The sequence below is a fragment of the Vidua macroura genome, chromosome 6 (genome assembly GCF_024509145.1).
Source record: "Vidua macroura isolate BioBank_ID:100142 chromosome 6, ASM2450914v1, whole genome shotgun sequence".
NCBI classification, from domain to species: domain Eukaryota; kingdom Metazoa; phylum Chordata; class Aves; order Passeriformes; family Viduidae; genus Vidua; species Vidua macroura.
The window spans coordinates 38,114,086-38,129,387 of NC_071576.1; the positions used below are offsets into that span (position 1 = coordinate 38,114,086).

General features: G+C 45.0%; 1 protein-coding gene across 2 annotated transcripts; it reads right to left on the bottom strand.

Annotated features, from left to right (window-relative positions):
* Nucleotides 1–1,755: 1,755 nt before the first annotated feature.
* On the bottom strand, nt 1,756–13,930 carry ZFYVE19 (zinc finger FYVE-type containing 19). Of its 2 annotated transcripts, XM_053981126.1 has the most exons (11): nt 13,730–13,930; nt 13,108–13,229; nt 10,415–10,468; nt 9,756–9,916; nt 8,411–8,556; nt 7,419–7,533; nt 6,633–6,842; nt 6,061–6,140; nt 5,247–5,357; nt 3,663–3,805; nt 1,756–2,280 (listed from the first exon to the last, which is right to left on the bottom strand). In XM_053981126.1, exons 1-11 carry the CDS (start codon nt 13,781–13,783, stop codon nt 2,208–2,210), a joined length of 1,269 nt encoding a protein of 422 aa, XP_053837101.1. In that variant the 5' UTR covers nt 13,784–13,930; the 3' UTR covers nt 1,756–2,207. The 2 variants fall into 2 exon arrangements, with proteins under 2 accessions (XP_053837101.1, XP_053837102.1); XM_053981127.1 differs by lacking the exon at nt 13,108–13,229.
* Nucleotides 13,931–15,302: the final 1,372 nt, after the last annotated feature.

Consider the following 15,302-nt stretch of genomic DNA (forward strand, 5'->3'; position numbering starts at 1 on the left):
CTACTAAAATGCCCCATTACATGCAGAAAGTGCAGCAGCCACAAAAATGTCCATTAGTGGTGCAGGGAAAGCAGTAGCTTGCATATGTATGACTTGAAGAGAGTCTTCCATGTATGACTAAGTTCTATTTCAGGTAATGGGTTGGGTACATTACTGGATTCCTTGGGATGGCCCCACAGAAACCAATCTGGGAATCTAAATAAACTGCTTCCGGCTGCAACCTGCTCCATTTCTACTGATGTGAACAGGGCAGGGCTTACAAGACAGAGGCTGCCTAACTGCAAGGGAGCTCAAAGTTTTGTTGTGGCTGATGAAGCATTCAAAAATGTTGCAAGTATCATACCAACTCAAACTAAGATATTGAAAAAAACAGCTGCTGTAAATCAAGAAACAAAATTACTACTATCTGCTTGGAGAAGACACAGGCTGAAGCTCAAAGCAGTGGATCAATTTAAGAGAGAAATAAGAATAGATAGTTGCACCTTCCCCTGTATATGTAAAACATGAAGGCTTTAACCTCAGATAGAACTGGGCTGTCTTACTATCAGACTAAATATCCATGTCAAATAGCAATGAAAAAGTGTCACTCCTATGATAACATAAACAAAGAACACCATTTTGCTTTGATTTTTAAGACTGCAAGCTCCTCAGGACTTATTTAAATAACTTACTTAAATTCTGTGTATCACAGGGTTAATTGTGAGCTCTTGCATCAGAACAACTCAAGTAGTTTTCTCATCTACCTGTCTCAAGGAGACAGGCACTGGTGAAGCAAGGGCTGCCAGGAGAAAGAAGATCCTCCACAGAAGTCAGGTTTTGCCACCCCTACCAAAGAAAAGGTTTTGATGGCACTGCTGGATACACTTGCCATTTTTAGTGTGTTAACCTAAAGTATTACTATTCTACATTGTTTGAATCAGGTTTTTGTTGAAGAGTCTGATCCAGCAACACATTAGCAGAAATCCACCTTCAACAGTGGTTTAATTCATTTGCTGTCCTCTGACCAGGGGTGTAGGTAAACACTGTTTCATCACTTCACCTCGGAGGCACTGACCTTAAGCATGGGGGCAAGGCAGACAGCTGGGAGTGGCAGGGTCAAACCAGACAGGCAAGATTCATTGGAAATTCCCTGTCAAGGGCAAATCCTTTATTTTGTTGCAATTGGAATTTGTCAGCCTTAGAGAGCTCTGCCAGAAGTCACATTATTTGGAAAGAACTCATCCTGGTGGAATAATAGAGCACGTTTACAGCCAATTTACTTGGGTATTTGAAACAATTCCGGGTGTTCTGGGCACTGGGAAGTGCCACTTGCATCTGGATTGTCTCCCAGGAGGGATGTGGGCATATGCAACTGAGCTTCTCTCATAACCAGATGAAGAGCATCACAGAGGTAACATCTTTATTCTACCAGAGGATCAAATAATAAACAAAGTCAAATCCTGCTTTCAGACTAATACACAACTCTTTCAGACTAACATGTTGCTCTTACAGATGACATGACCTTGGCACAGCCACTGCAGGCCACGACACTGTATCAGTATCAGATTACCTATTCAAAGGATCCTTCCTTTCATGTCAGTGAGCAACACTGCCCTGTATCTTTTCCAGACATGCCACAGAAACATTTTTGATGACTTCACTATTCTTCATTTCTTTCCCTAAGCCACTTGATACTAGGACTAACATACCATTATAAGAAAGCAACACGTTGTTAAGGACTATCAGGCATTTTCAGGAGAGACTTTAACCACAGGCCTCTGTAAATAACTTTTATTATGCTTTGCAAGTTCCCATCACACACGTGATCACAATGCAGACATTTTTCTTGGTGCAAAGCACTTTACTGCCCGTTGAACCAGTGTATAAGGTGTTAGTAAAAGCAGGAAGTTATTTATCAGCCAGTCAATGCTGCCTTAAACACACATCTTTCCTGCTACATTGTTTTACCATCTGTATTTATGGACTTGTATCCACCTCCTCATATCAAGTCCTCATTTATCCCCAAGCATGCACAGCGAACCCTGCACTTCTCAGGTGTATTTGTGAAGACCAAGTCACACACCCTCCAAGCCTCTCTCAAATTACAGCACATCCTTTAACTGTCCAAAACATCATCCGTTTTGGCTGCAAATCCACTTAGATTCTTCCCATCTGGCCGGCTCCTCTGTTTTCCCATTCTTCAGCTCCTTTTCTGCCTATAAGTGTGATCACTTCTGTTTGCAAGGAAGATGATAGCGGGAGGTGTGGTGGTCCTTCAGGTCAAACTCCTCATGGCCTTCCCTAAGAAGCAAATACAAAGTGCACTCAGAAGTAAATACCCAGGCCAGGAACTCACCCTTAGACACTGCACAAGATATCTCCCAGCAGCCCTTAACTAGAAACTTATCCCAAGGGTTGGCTGTGAGGACATGACTGGCAGCCATGTGGACTAACTACTTAAGATATTTGCTTGCAACAGAAATTTCTGAGGTGCATTATGGGAAAGTTCATCCTTGTCAGCTGGATTTGAAAATGACAGCAGGTCCTTCTGTTTCTTTCCCTCTTGAAGAGATTCATGTAATTCATGGCTCATTTTCATCACTGTGTCTGTGATTCCAGGGACATTAGCAACTGTGACAACAGAGAAAATGACAGTCTCCTCGAGAAAACTCTGGAAAATTACTGAAAATTATGTAGTGTATTGGCAGCTGTCTTAACCATGCTCAGGAGCAGGCAGTGTAGAGTAAGACACAAGCCTACATCTGCAGTGTGTGGATGATACACTCACCTGCCAGACTGTTAAATCTGCTGTTACTGATGTTTGCTGTCCGATACTTTTGTTCATATGCTTTGTTTTTAATAATCTAACACTGTCAGTCATATGTTTTCTGAACATTTTCATATGGATTTCCCCCACCGCATTTGCATTTCCCTACAAATACATATGCAGGAAATGAGAGAATATGCACAAAAAGCATCTCTTATTATCCCAACCACATTTTGAGCAACCTGCTGTCACTGATCTGAGAACCCAGCCAACTACCCAATACTTCTGAGGCACGAAAAAAGAAAAGTCACGCAACCTGTTAGAAATTACTTTGTATTCAAATGAATTAACCCTCCAAATCTGAGACATGAAAATTTTGTCAAAAATCAATCTACACATGTTTAAGAACAAAGACTACAGCTGCTGCATGGCCTGACTGGTGAAAAAAGGCTCACACGTACATATTTCAATGAAGAATTTTTTAATATGGTTTAGGATTGCAAAGTCTCAACCTAAGAAAACCCTCAGGAATTCATACTATCTGATCTCCCCCTTTAAGGGAATCCAGCCTAGGTCATCCATCAATGGCATTAACAAGCCATAGGAGTCACAGAACAATGGTCTCATTTATCCCATCCCACGTAATGCAGCATATCAGCTGCTCCAGAGAACACTCAGACAATGTGCCCAAACATGCACTGAAGCATTTCTGCCTAGGACCAGTTTAGTCCCTGAAGCCTGAGACAAATACTGATCTCACAAAGTATTTCTCTAACAACTAGCATTCAGCTCAAATCTGGATTCCTCAGATCTTGCCTCCTACTGCCTGTTTTTCTGTTTAATAAGAAAAACATACAAAGGGGGCCAAGCTTACCTTTGACTCACCTCTCAGACCCAGAGGAATTGCAAGACTCACCAAAAACAGCGCTGACAGTAGAGGTCCCCGTCACAGCCATGGCAGCGCAAAGTGGCATCTTCATTGCAGATGCAGCACCAGGGTAACTCATCCTCATCGCTATCATCTGCCCTTGCAAGAGCTGTGGTGGCTGGAGTGTGGCTCTAATTCACAAAGAAAACAAGAGACAGAGAGTTCAAACCCCAGCACAGACAATAAAGGACCTTAACTGTAACGCATGATGGCCACAGTGACCTGTTCCATAGTCCACAGTTTCCTCTCTGTTGATCCTAAGTCTGTGAGATGAACTTGCCCAGAGTGCAGGGACAGGCTACATATGCATCTAGTTGTTAAATAAAAACCCAAGGTACTTTATAGAATTTGGGTTTAAATCTATGTTGCTTGGAATGCAAACAGGTATTCAGCCTCATTTATTGTCTACATTGATGTACACCCACATTGTGTGTGCTGTGTTAAGGGGATAAAGCTCAGATATTCTGGCAGGCACCACAACGATATCATGTGACAGACAATTCCTGCTGCAGAAGCAAGAGATCAAACAGTTTTGCTGAAAGGGGCTATGTGGGAAGGGAAAGGAATGTGGAGGTGGGGACATTGTTTTCTCCCTGTTGTGGGAAGAAAACTGTGGGACAAAGGAAGTGCTTTGCCAAAAGGTCCCTACTATTCATTCATACCTGAGGCTAGGACAAAAAGATCTTCTGAAATCATAATCTAAATATATCCATACAGCCAACTATGGCCTCCTTCTCCCTTACAGAGAACTCTTGTGGAACTGAAAACACACTGAGACATAGTGCCCGGACACTGGGAAAGGCAGCTTCCTGACACAATCTTTTCCTAGCACTATCTTTTGCATCAGTAATCCCAGAAATGCAAGGTGTCATACCTGAGATGGATATTTTTGATAATGTTTACAATTATATAATTTCTTCCACTAGGAGCAGGCCTGACAGGTGCCTGTGAGTCACAGGTGCATTTAATTCTTGTAATATACATTAGAGATTATGTATATATTTCCATGGTAGGCCAGAATCCACTCTGAGCATAGGGTATCCTGCTACTAATTCCTTCCTCTGACATTATATGAGAACACGACCAGTAGAATACTATCTAGAGGTTCTATTCTGCACATGCTGAAAGTACTGGTAAACCTCCCATTTATTCTGCTTCAGATTCTACGGTACTAGATCATGGCCTGCTGATCAACAAGGCCTGCCCTAGCATGGCCTTGTTGATTTATTATACATATATATATATAATTCTCTAATATCCATACTGAGAGGTGTCTACCAACTTCTCTTGGTTTACATGACTCTGTAACATTCAAGACAAAGCCAGCCTGAAAGGAATTGTATTCCAGGGAACAATTCCTTTTATAAGTACAAGGATGATTCACAGCTGAGCTCAGAGCTGGTCAGCCTTGCAGAAGCTGCTTGGCTTGTTAGCTCTGGAGAAACAGGTTGGTTAATTTTTTTTTCTGCATCAAGCCTAGGATACAACAAACTTTTGCTGCAGAACTGTACTCTCCTGACACCCTGGAACATTCCAGGCAACAGCTCAAGAGATCCTGGTAATTTCACTGACCTTTTGCTTTGCTGGCTTACACAGGTTCTGTTGTGAGGGTCCTGCTTGGGTGGTCTGATCTGGGGGAATGTTGAATCCACTTGCTTCATCCAGGGCTGCTTCCTCTGTGAGCTGGTAACAACACAAAGCAAGAAGTCTCTTGTTTCAAACACAGCTGTGAGCCTCATTCTAGGCCCTACACCTCCTGCACTTGATGCTGTCATGCAGTAACAGGAGATGACAAGTCTGAATGCAGCTGGTGTTACCCAGACAGATGTAAGCTCGCTCTGCACTCGGAACACTGTGTGTCCATTGTGGACAGTCTACAGCAGCAGGGGCCTGCAGCTCACACACTGCTTTGCAGTGCAGCTAGCAGGCCCTCAGCATCATGCTAATCATACATATCTTACATATCAGACAAACTTAAGCTCAGGTCTGCCTGCAAGACAATTCAGAGACATTTTGAGGAGAAATGTAGGCATAAGCTGAGCTACTCAGCACACATCTCATCATCCATGTTCTAAGTGGCTGGAGGAAAATGCAGAACAAGAGAGGAAGTACCAGCAAAGTGTGGTTATACAGGAGACACATGCAGACCACAAGAGACACTAAGCACGAATGAGAAAGACAATGTGACAGACTAGAAGTATTGTTTTCAATTGCCTGTCAAATAGTTGAATGGCCCATGGGAGCTATTATTGGAAAAGCACTAGGAAAGTAAGGAAGGAAACTCTTCTCAGGAACAGAAACACAACCTTTGTACGCTCACCAGGTAACACACGCACAAGGCATAACCAAGAAGAAGAAAAACAAGGCCACAGCTGCCACTTCTGACCTGTTTCAGCACTCTGCGAATGGCCTCCTCCTCAGCCACTTCCTCATCACTGTCAGGGAGCTTATAGGTTTCCAGTGTAACTGTGGGAGTAGGAAATGTGAGAATGTAACTCACACCTGCCTCAAGCCTTGTGCACAGTAATGTACCAGAGACAATTCTTTGTGGTGTGAGCTGGCTGTGGCATTCTGGCTCTGACCTTTTAAGGTGCAGGTTCCTCATAAAGGACGTTACTGTTTATTTTTAATACTTGGAAGAGAGATGGAAAAGATCCCCACCAAAACCAGAGTTTTGCTTTTAAAAGTTTTGTTAAGCTCACAGAGCATGCTAGAATTATCCCAAAGAAGGATGCAAGACAAAGCAGTCTGACCTTACAGCTCCAGTCTTTACCCTCAACTTAGATCTTTCATATTGATTTCATGACAAACCAACCTGTACCACTTTGCAGACAGAACCAAATCTCAGTCTGTTTCTTGCAGAACAGAAGAATTAAATGGATAAACACTAATAAAGAATTTACTCTGTCATAGCAGCTCTATTCCTCTCTTGGCACTGTATTCTCATCTGCTACCCACCTTTCTCTGGGTCCTCGCCTTTGAGTGCTGCCAGTCTCTTGGCAACCTGCAGGATCTTTTCCTGCCTAGTGTTCTCTTCCCACAGCTCAGCAGCAGCTTCTGCCAGAAGTTTATTCTTCTCTTCCTCTAGCTGTTTTAGGTCCAGATTTGCAGGGCAAACACAATCTTCAGTTCCCCGATTGAGATCATTCAAACTGTGGCTATTAACAGCTGCAGACAGACACACAGAACACACTGCTGACTCAGCAGCAATGTTCCTTGGGCACAGAAAACATGACAAAAAGTGCTATGAGAGCAGCTTGCTGCTCTCCATGAAACTGGATAATGAGAGGGAAAGGCATGCCAGTAGGATCTTCACTGTACATGAAGAGAAGAAAATGAGCTGATCTGGGGCCTACAGTGGGTTTACAGAGAAAACAATGCAGCCAGAAAGATAATGGTATGCCAGATTCTGATGCTGATGTTTTGTAACATTGCACAGGTGCATTAAGAGTAACAACAGCTCCTCCCCAGGGAGGAGTCACTTTAGAGAAACAGAGAATCTGAATAATACAACCCTGACAAGAAGGAACTATCTCCAAGCAAAGACACCGAGACCCAGCATGGAAAGATGACCCACCAAGAGATGGCTGCTCTTGATCACTGCAAGGGATTTTAAGGGGAAGATATGGACAAACTGTGACACTCAGCTCACCTGTAAGTTACATAGCGAGGCACAAACTCCCTTCTCAGCATAGCACATACATTATTAGACACAAACAGGTAATTAGAAGCCAAAACAGATACCTTGAGGCTGAACTTTTGGTCTGTAATGCTCATCAATGGCAACCTCCTCAGACAGCTGAGTTAACAGGTCATCTGTCTGCTGGACCAGACTTCGGGCGTCTGGGGCTTGGTGTACCTAAGAAACCAGGGGAGTGTGGGAAAAGGCAAATGAGAGAAAAGCGGCATACTCAATCAAAGAAGAATTTTGGCAACCAAGATCACTCTAGATGGGAGCAGTAACAAAGATACCTCCACTGACATTGAGAATCTCAGTTTACAGTTATGTGGTGTAAGATTTGTAAGGGCTTCATTTTCAGAGGTGCTCAATGTACACAGCTCTAAGAGCAGTCACCCAAACAAGGCAAAGGGGTGCTGAGTGTATAGAAATACATGCTGCTGGGTCCCAATTCCAGCTCCACCACCACCTTCAGTGTAAACAAAGTGCCATTCTCAACAGTGCCAGCCAGCAAGCCCCACAGAGACCTATGATAACAGCTGGACATACAGCTGAAAGAACCATAAGGAAATGGTATCCCAGGGGACAAGATCATTCCTATAGGCTTTCGAGGCGTATATCCAACAAATTCCTCTGCAAACTCAGACAAATCACGCTGGGCTTCCATTTCTGGAAAAATTAACAGGACTCTGCCCAGCTGATATGCAGTAACTAGAAGATGTAATTAGAAGATAGGCTGATAAGCCTCCAACACAAACAGCTCTGAAAAACTATAACCACTCATGTACATGAGTAAAAAACGTCAGCATCTATCATTAAAAATAAACACACAAACTACATCTAGCATAAAGGAACAGACTGCATTCAAATTGAAGCAGTGAACAAGTAAAGGCTGGTGATTTGCTTCTGGAGCAATGACACAATCAGGAAACAGAGATTTCTAAAGAAAACTACCTGGACACAAAAAAGCTGAAGAAGGAAGAATATGGCATGCTGTGACACCAGTTACTGTGTCAGCTCAGAATAAATTGCTGACTAAAGAGCTGAGGGAGCTTACAGGTCTGGGAGCTTGGGAAGGAGGATCTCTACCCTGCAGGACAGCCAACCGGTCCTCCATTTCTTGTGTGGATGGAACAGGTCCTCGGCCATCCTCCTTCAGGGCTGCCAGCCTAGCTTCGATCTCAGCCTGAGTAGGGATCGACTCTGCAATTCACAATAACCCAAGGGAGGAGATTATTCTGGTATTGAAAATTAAAAGCTACATGTTTTTTTCCTTAAAATTGTATTTCATTCTGGAATCAGACTTTGAACACTTGAGCAAAAACCTCATCCAGCCCTGACGAGAATGAAGGGTCATACTGCAGTGACTCAGAGACTACCCTGATGCTAACTGCTATCCCTTTCTTCCAAGTCCTTGCCTTCTTCATAGTTTATCTCCTAGCCATAACACAAGTATTAGGGTGATGTCATCTGGAAATCAGCTGACTTGGGATTCTAGGGACAGGTAGAGAAATGAGTGTCATTTAGGCACTTCAGTTCCATTGGTCCCACATCTCCTAATGTAATCCCAGACTTATCAGACTGAAACTCTCCCCTGCCACTAACGGACGAGGGGCAATGGCTGCAAGTTGTTCCAGGGGGGGTTTAGATTGGATATTAGGAAAAACTGCTTCACAGAAAGGCTTGTCAAGCACTGGAAAAGTGCCCAGGGAAGTGGCTGAGTTACCATCCTTGGAGGTATTCAGAAGATGTGTAGATGTGGCACTTTGGGATATGGTTTAGTGGTGGACTTGGCAGTGCTGGGTTAACGGTTGAACTCGATGATTCTATGATAACCAGGTAACCACTCTGAAGAGTGTTCTTTTCCTTTTAGAGACCACATGTAACATTTAAAATAGTTTATTCTCATGTAAGCACCTCAAAGCAGTCCCAGAACCTGACAGTTGTGGACTGGGATGAAAATCCTTTCCTTCTTTGTGAGACAAGGATGGTCAGAACATAGTCCCACAGAGACTGGAATGCTGCTGCCCAAGACAATGACTCACAGGAAACCTTCTTCAAAATAGTTTGGCCAAAGACTTTCATTTCATTCTATTCCAAGTGGGTTTGACACAGGTTTTTACCCCAAAAATGGAAAATGAGGAAGTGATTTTACAGGTAAGACACTGCTCCAAAACTGAGAAACCCCAAGAACCGAAATGAAACTGGAACATTGGTCTAAAATCATTGTAGAAGTTGACTATTGTGGCAGCAGACCTTGGATGCTCTGTCCTATTTAAAGCCTTCATCCCCTGAATATCACAGCCACTTAAAGCCCAGCACTTCCCTCTCCCTCCAGGATCCTAGTTTCCCAAATAGCAGTGTTCCCACCCAAGGTATTTATGGTGTTCTCTGAAACTCACTTGGTTTCCTTTCCTCCCTGAGCCTCTCCAGTCTCTCTGCAATAGCTCTATCCTCTTTTGAGAGCCCCTGGTATCTGCAGCCTGATCGACCTGGGGGTTTTGCAGCTGCCTTGTGTTGGTCTTTCAGCTGGTTTTGTTTAGCCTCAAAAGCTGCTACACGCCTGTGACAAGGATGGAAATAATACATGTCAATTGAGAACAGGGATTTTAATCTGGAGATAAGAAAACATCCTCTGTGAACCCAACAGGCTATCTGAAGAATGCCAGTGCAGAACAGAAATGAAATCACTCTCTCCAATATCAGCACAATAAAGTACTCCTAAGAGTAAGGAAAACCTTAGCTCACAAGAACAACACATCTGGCAGCACTTCCCAGCAGACAAGGGACATTTCACCACAAGGTTCCTGTTTCCAAGCCAACTCTGATCAGCCACAGATAACTGCAGGCTGTTCAGTAGTCTATTCAAAAGAGCATACCCCCCACCACTCCAAACAAACTAACAACCCAAACAGCAAAACAAAAGCTCCATCCTTAATCTAACTCTGAACAAGCAAATACCCATACCACAAGCCCCACTTTTGTTAGTATCCATAGGGGAAGAGGAGGCCCTAAAAGGCTTGTCTGCAGTAGAAAGAACAGCTTGGCAAGTGCAACTCACTTTTTGTAGTTTTCTGGTGGTGACCATTTTGCTGAACTGCTTTGAGATCCTTCTCTGAAAGACAAAAATGATTTCTCTGAACTCAAGATACTGACAATACTTGACAATACTGACAATCATCTAGTCTCTCATCTCAAGTGGAATCAGTAGGTGTTTCTTGACCTCTTGGTACAGCCCCTTTCATAACCTCATTAATACTGAGAGGAATCAGCTTATGCAAGGGATTAAGACAATATAGCTGCCCAGGACAGCGGGAGCCTTCATCTCTGTCCTTCAGTCCAGTTGTTTTGCATCTGGACAGAATGTGACTTAATATGGTCACCAGTGATCCAAAGGAGGTGGGGCTGAAATACCCTTGCCTCCCACAGCCTGCACCTCCCAGTTCAGAGCAGGTAGAGAGTACTTAGGTAAGACTCCCAGTGTAATTAGCTTCCATGCAGCAGGACACTCTGGAAGGAGCTGGGGCATGCAACAAACACAGAATTATATAACATACAAGTAAAACAAAGTGTTACAGAAGTTATTATATAACATCTTACAAAACACTTGAACACTACACACCTAAAACATGTCTAACTCTTCTACTTTGCTGTGTTCAGGCTGAGGGACTAAACTAGACACTTATGTAAGTTAGTTAGCATATTTTATTCATTCTTAGAAATCACAGCTAAGGCCCATATAGTAATGACTGAATGCAACATTGCTGGAATGCTTTCCCAAGTTCTAAGGCTTCAATTCTGAAAGTCATTTGCACGAAGAACAACAACACATGCAGCTTACAAAACTGCATGCAGCCTGTGTGTATTACCTGCAGGACAGGATGCCATCCAGAGGGACCTGGACAAGCTCAAAAAGTGCGCCCTTGGGAATCTCATGAGGTTAAACGAGACAAAGTGCAAGGTGCTGCACTTGGGTTAGAGCAACTCCTGGTACCAACACAGGCTGGGGGATGAACAGATCAAGAGCAGCCCTGCCAAAAAGGACCTGGGAGTGCTGTGAATAGGAGGCTGGACATGACCCAGCAATGTGCGCTCACGGCCCAGAAAGCCAACTGTGTCCTGGGCTGTATCCAGAGCAGCATGGCCAGCAGAGCAAGAGAGGGGATTCTACCCATCTCTTCCTCTCTCATGGGACCCCACTAGCAGTGCTGCATTCAGCTCTGGGGTCCCCAGCTCAGGACAGACATGGACTTGTTGGAGTGTGTCCAGTGGAGGCCACCAAATTGATTAGAAGGATGAAACACATCTCCTACGAGGAAAGGCTGACAGAATTGGGATTATTCAGCCTGGAAAAGAAACAGCTCCAGGGTGACCTAACTGCAGCCTCCAGTACTGAAGGAAACTTCCAGGAAAGACGGAGAAGGACTTTTTAAGAAGAGCTTGTAGTGACAGTACACAGGGGAATGTTTAAAACTGAAAGAGCACAGGTTTAGATTAGATACTATTAAAAAATTCTTTACTTGGAAAGTGGTGAAACACTGGAATAGGCTCCCCAGAGAAGCTGTGGATGCCCCATCCCTGGAAGTGTCCAAGGTCAGGTGGGATGGAGCTCTTAGCAACCTGGTCTAATGGAAGGTGTCCCACCCACAGCACAGGGGATGGAAATAGATGATTTTTAAGGTTTCTTCCAACCCAGACTATTCTATGATTCTATAATCTACCTGCTATCCAGTCAGAGAAGATTGTTTTTCTGCTGTAGCTCTCTAGTGCTGATATTAAAATTATGAGACAAAAACACCCAGAGGAAACGTCAAGACAGCTGGCCCTGTTTTCTTAATGGCTTTGAAGTTGTGAAGGGAAATCAGAACATTTCAAAACTGAAAAGACTGAATACTGTCCTTCACTGTTTTCAGCAGCCCATGAAGATGAAGACCTTCACTAATGAGGCTCTTCTCCTTTAGACACCTGCAGAGCCAGAAAATACCCCCTTGCTGGTGAAAATTCCTTGCTATAGGAGAAAAGTGAGGAAAAGGAACAAGAGAAATGCAAGAGAAAAAGGAGGACACAGATGAATTGAATTGGTTGACAGAGGAATTCTGGTATACACCTGTGTTCTTGTGTTGCTTGTTCAAGTGTATAATCCTGCTGCTACTGAATTACATGTTTTGGTTTTCAACAGGAAGTCTACTGGTTATGTTTGCAAATAATTTTTAAAGTTTCATTTTAAAAGCAAAAATTTTATAGATTTTAGGTTACAAAACTTTATGTCTTCAGGCCACAAATAGCAGAGATCCCTCAACAAGAAGGATTTATGTCATTGTTTGCCCACAGAATTAATAACACTTTGAACATCTTATCATCAGGCTACTCAACTATACACATCTGAGAAGACTGAGAACTGTTAAAGCAGTGTAGATTTCTGGGCAAAAACACACTGTGGCTCAATCTCAGCCCATCTAGTTAAACTGACCACAGGAATTCAGTGTCCATCCATGAAGATTAAAACGGATGCTTTCAAACTACTTTGTCAACCACAGAGAACAGGAACAAATCCTGCTTCCTATTTTAGGACTGCACAGCTCATATAACAACAAGTTCAGAGATGTCCTGTCTTGAAATTCTGGGGTACAGGCAGCATCCATGCACATATGGAAAGCAGAGCTCTCCTGTAGAAATCTGCAACAACACATGGAATGCAAACTGAAGGAAAAAAGCAGCAAACTGTCTTTGGGTGAAGAAACACTCCTGTCTTACCCAGTTAGTTTTCCATAGCACTGCTTGCACACCTTCTGCTGAGTGTTCCCACAGCGGGGAACAACAGCACTGAAGCTCCGGCAGCCCGAGCAGAAGGAGCGTCCGCAGCTCTTGCAGCCACACTGCAGAGACAGGAGAGAGGGGCACGACAGGGCTTCACCACCTCGCCACCACACTGGTGCCCGTGCCGAGGCACACACAAAATAATGCTGGGCTTATGCTGATTTTTTTTGTGATAGAACTGTTTCACCAGCTGCTGCTGAAGATATGGAGACTCAAGAACCTTGGAGCACCAGCAGATAACTCCTGCTGGGAGCAGAGTCACCACTTCACCCCATAGTATAGCGAAGTGTATGTGTGTGTGAATTGTCTGAGATCATGACAGAATCCTTGATTCAATGACTTTTTGGTTTTTTGGTCAGTAATTTCTCATATTTGAAGACATATTGGAATTAGGCACCACGAGAGCTCAGTAAGCCAGGGCAACAACGCCAGGACGCTGGCCGGGAAGCGTGTCTCGGCGCCAGGCGAAGCAGTTCCCGGTTCCCTTCTCAGAGCCTCGCACGGCGTGGGAGGCACCCGCGGGACCGGCCCGTTCCTGACCCCCCGCAGCCGGACTTGCCTCTTTCTTGAAGACGGAGAACTTGGACGCACACCCATAGCACCGGCTATCCATGGCGCTACCGCCCCAGCCCGCCCTCAGGCACGGCGCTGCACCCCCGCTATCCCGAGCTCCATGGTCTCTCCGGTGCTGTGGCTGCCTCAGGCCCCAAGGATCGGCGGCGAGCGGGACTGTCACAAGCCGGGAGCCGGGGACACCACCCTCCCGTCCCCTCAACACAGAGCTGCTGGCGACGCACGGCCCTACGGGAGTTGTAGTCCCTTGCGTCTCCCTTCCCGCCTTCAGACGCCAGGCGGCTCTCCGCAAATAAACTACACTACCCAGAGCTCCACACGATCCCAGTGCCTGGCCGGCTCGGCTACCATCGCCGCGCGATGCATTGTGGTACATGCAGTCGGGTGCCCCTGCCCACCCCCGCCGGAGGCGCCATGGCCCAGGGCATTCGCTGTTCTTGGGTGTTAATAAAACAAGCACGTGTGTTCTCTAAGGGTGAGAGTGTTGCGTTCAAGCTACTCTGGTTGTTGTTGTTGTTGTTGTCGTTATTGTCATTGTCGTCCTAAACCTGTGGTGAGATCCTGGCTCAGAATAGCAAGAATCAGCTGAACTGCAAAATTCCATTTATCGCCAGCCCATCCTTCTGCCAGTGTTCATCTGCCTGCCCTCAGGAGTTAAATGTCCTGCAGTGTTTGCAGAAAGAGTCACGGAGTGCAAATGAGTCATCCTGTTAACCGCGTGGGTTTGCAGGTACATTGTGCATTCTTTCCAGTTTAATATATAACCCCACGTTGTAAAGATCTACACAATTAAATTAGGAAATGGACTGATTTATTCAAGGAAGTAAAACTCATTAATATCGGAATAAAGCTAAATTTAAAGGGAAAAAATAGAAGGTTCTCTCTCAATCTTTCAATTTTTGCATTCGTTTGCTTGTTGGGGTTTTTGTTTGGTTAGGTTTTTTAATGGTAAAAAACACCAGAAAGACAAGTGGAAGCTAAACTTCGTACCTGTCCAGCAATTGTGTTAGAGACCACCCGAACATTCCAGGTATTGTAGACATAACACAGGGAATCGAGACAAATATAAACTCAAATAAAAGGCTTCATTGTCTTTGCTATTGAGCTGCTCAGTGGGAAAACAGGAACAGGAGACTTCAATCTTGATGTTACAGTGCGACCTAGCGATTGACAGGTGGAATTTGGAGTGCAGCTCTTGAAGAGAAACCCAAGCAGCAACCCAAGGGATCCTTGCCATCCCTGGAGCAGCGGCAGCAGAGGTGCGCGGGGTACCCGCCAGGGGAACGGAGCCTCCCTGCCCAGAAAGGCCTCGGCTGCGGCGCCGCATGGAGCGGAGCCGTGGCCAGGCCGGCACGGAGATGTCTCTCTCGCACCTGTCTGCAGAAGCAGCGCCACACGGCCCGCTCCCGCTCCCGCTCCCGCTCCCGCTCCCGCTCCCGCTCCCCGCCGGTGTCCGCCAGAGGGGGCCCGGCCCCCGCGGTTCTCCGGCTCCTGAGGCGAAGGCCATTTGGCAGCAGAGCAGCAGCTTTCCCTTAATTTCTGTTTTTTGACCGCGGATG

What these genes read in the sequence shown, in the direction of transcription:
- ZFYVE19 (XM_053981126.1), bottom strand. Translation starts at nt 13,783, where the DNA reads ATGGATAGCCGGTGCTATGGGTGTGCGTCCAAGTTCTCCGTCTTCAAG. An exon ending in TGCTATGGAAAACTAACTGG is followed by an intron (nt 10,469 to 13,107) that starts GTAAGACAGGAG and finishes TTTGTCTTTCAG; the next exon opens with AGAAGGATCTCAAAGCAGTT. An exon ending in CTTCCCAAGCTCCCAGACCT is followed by an intron (nt 7,534 to 8,410) that starts GTAAGCTCCCTC and finishes CTGGTTTCTTAG; the next exon opens with GTACACCAAGCCCCAGACGC.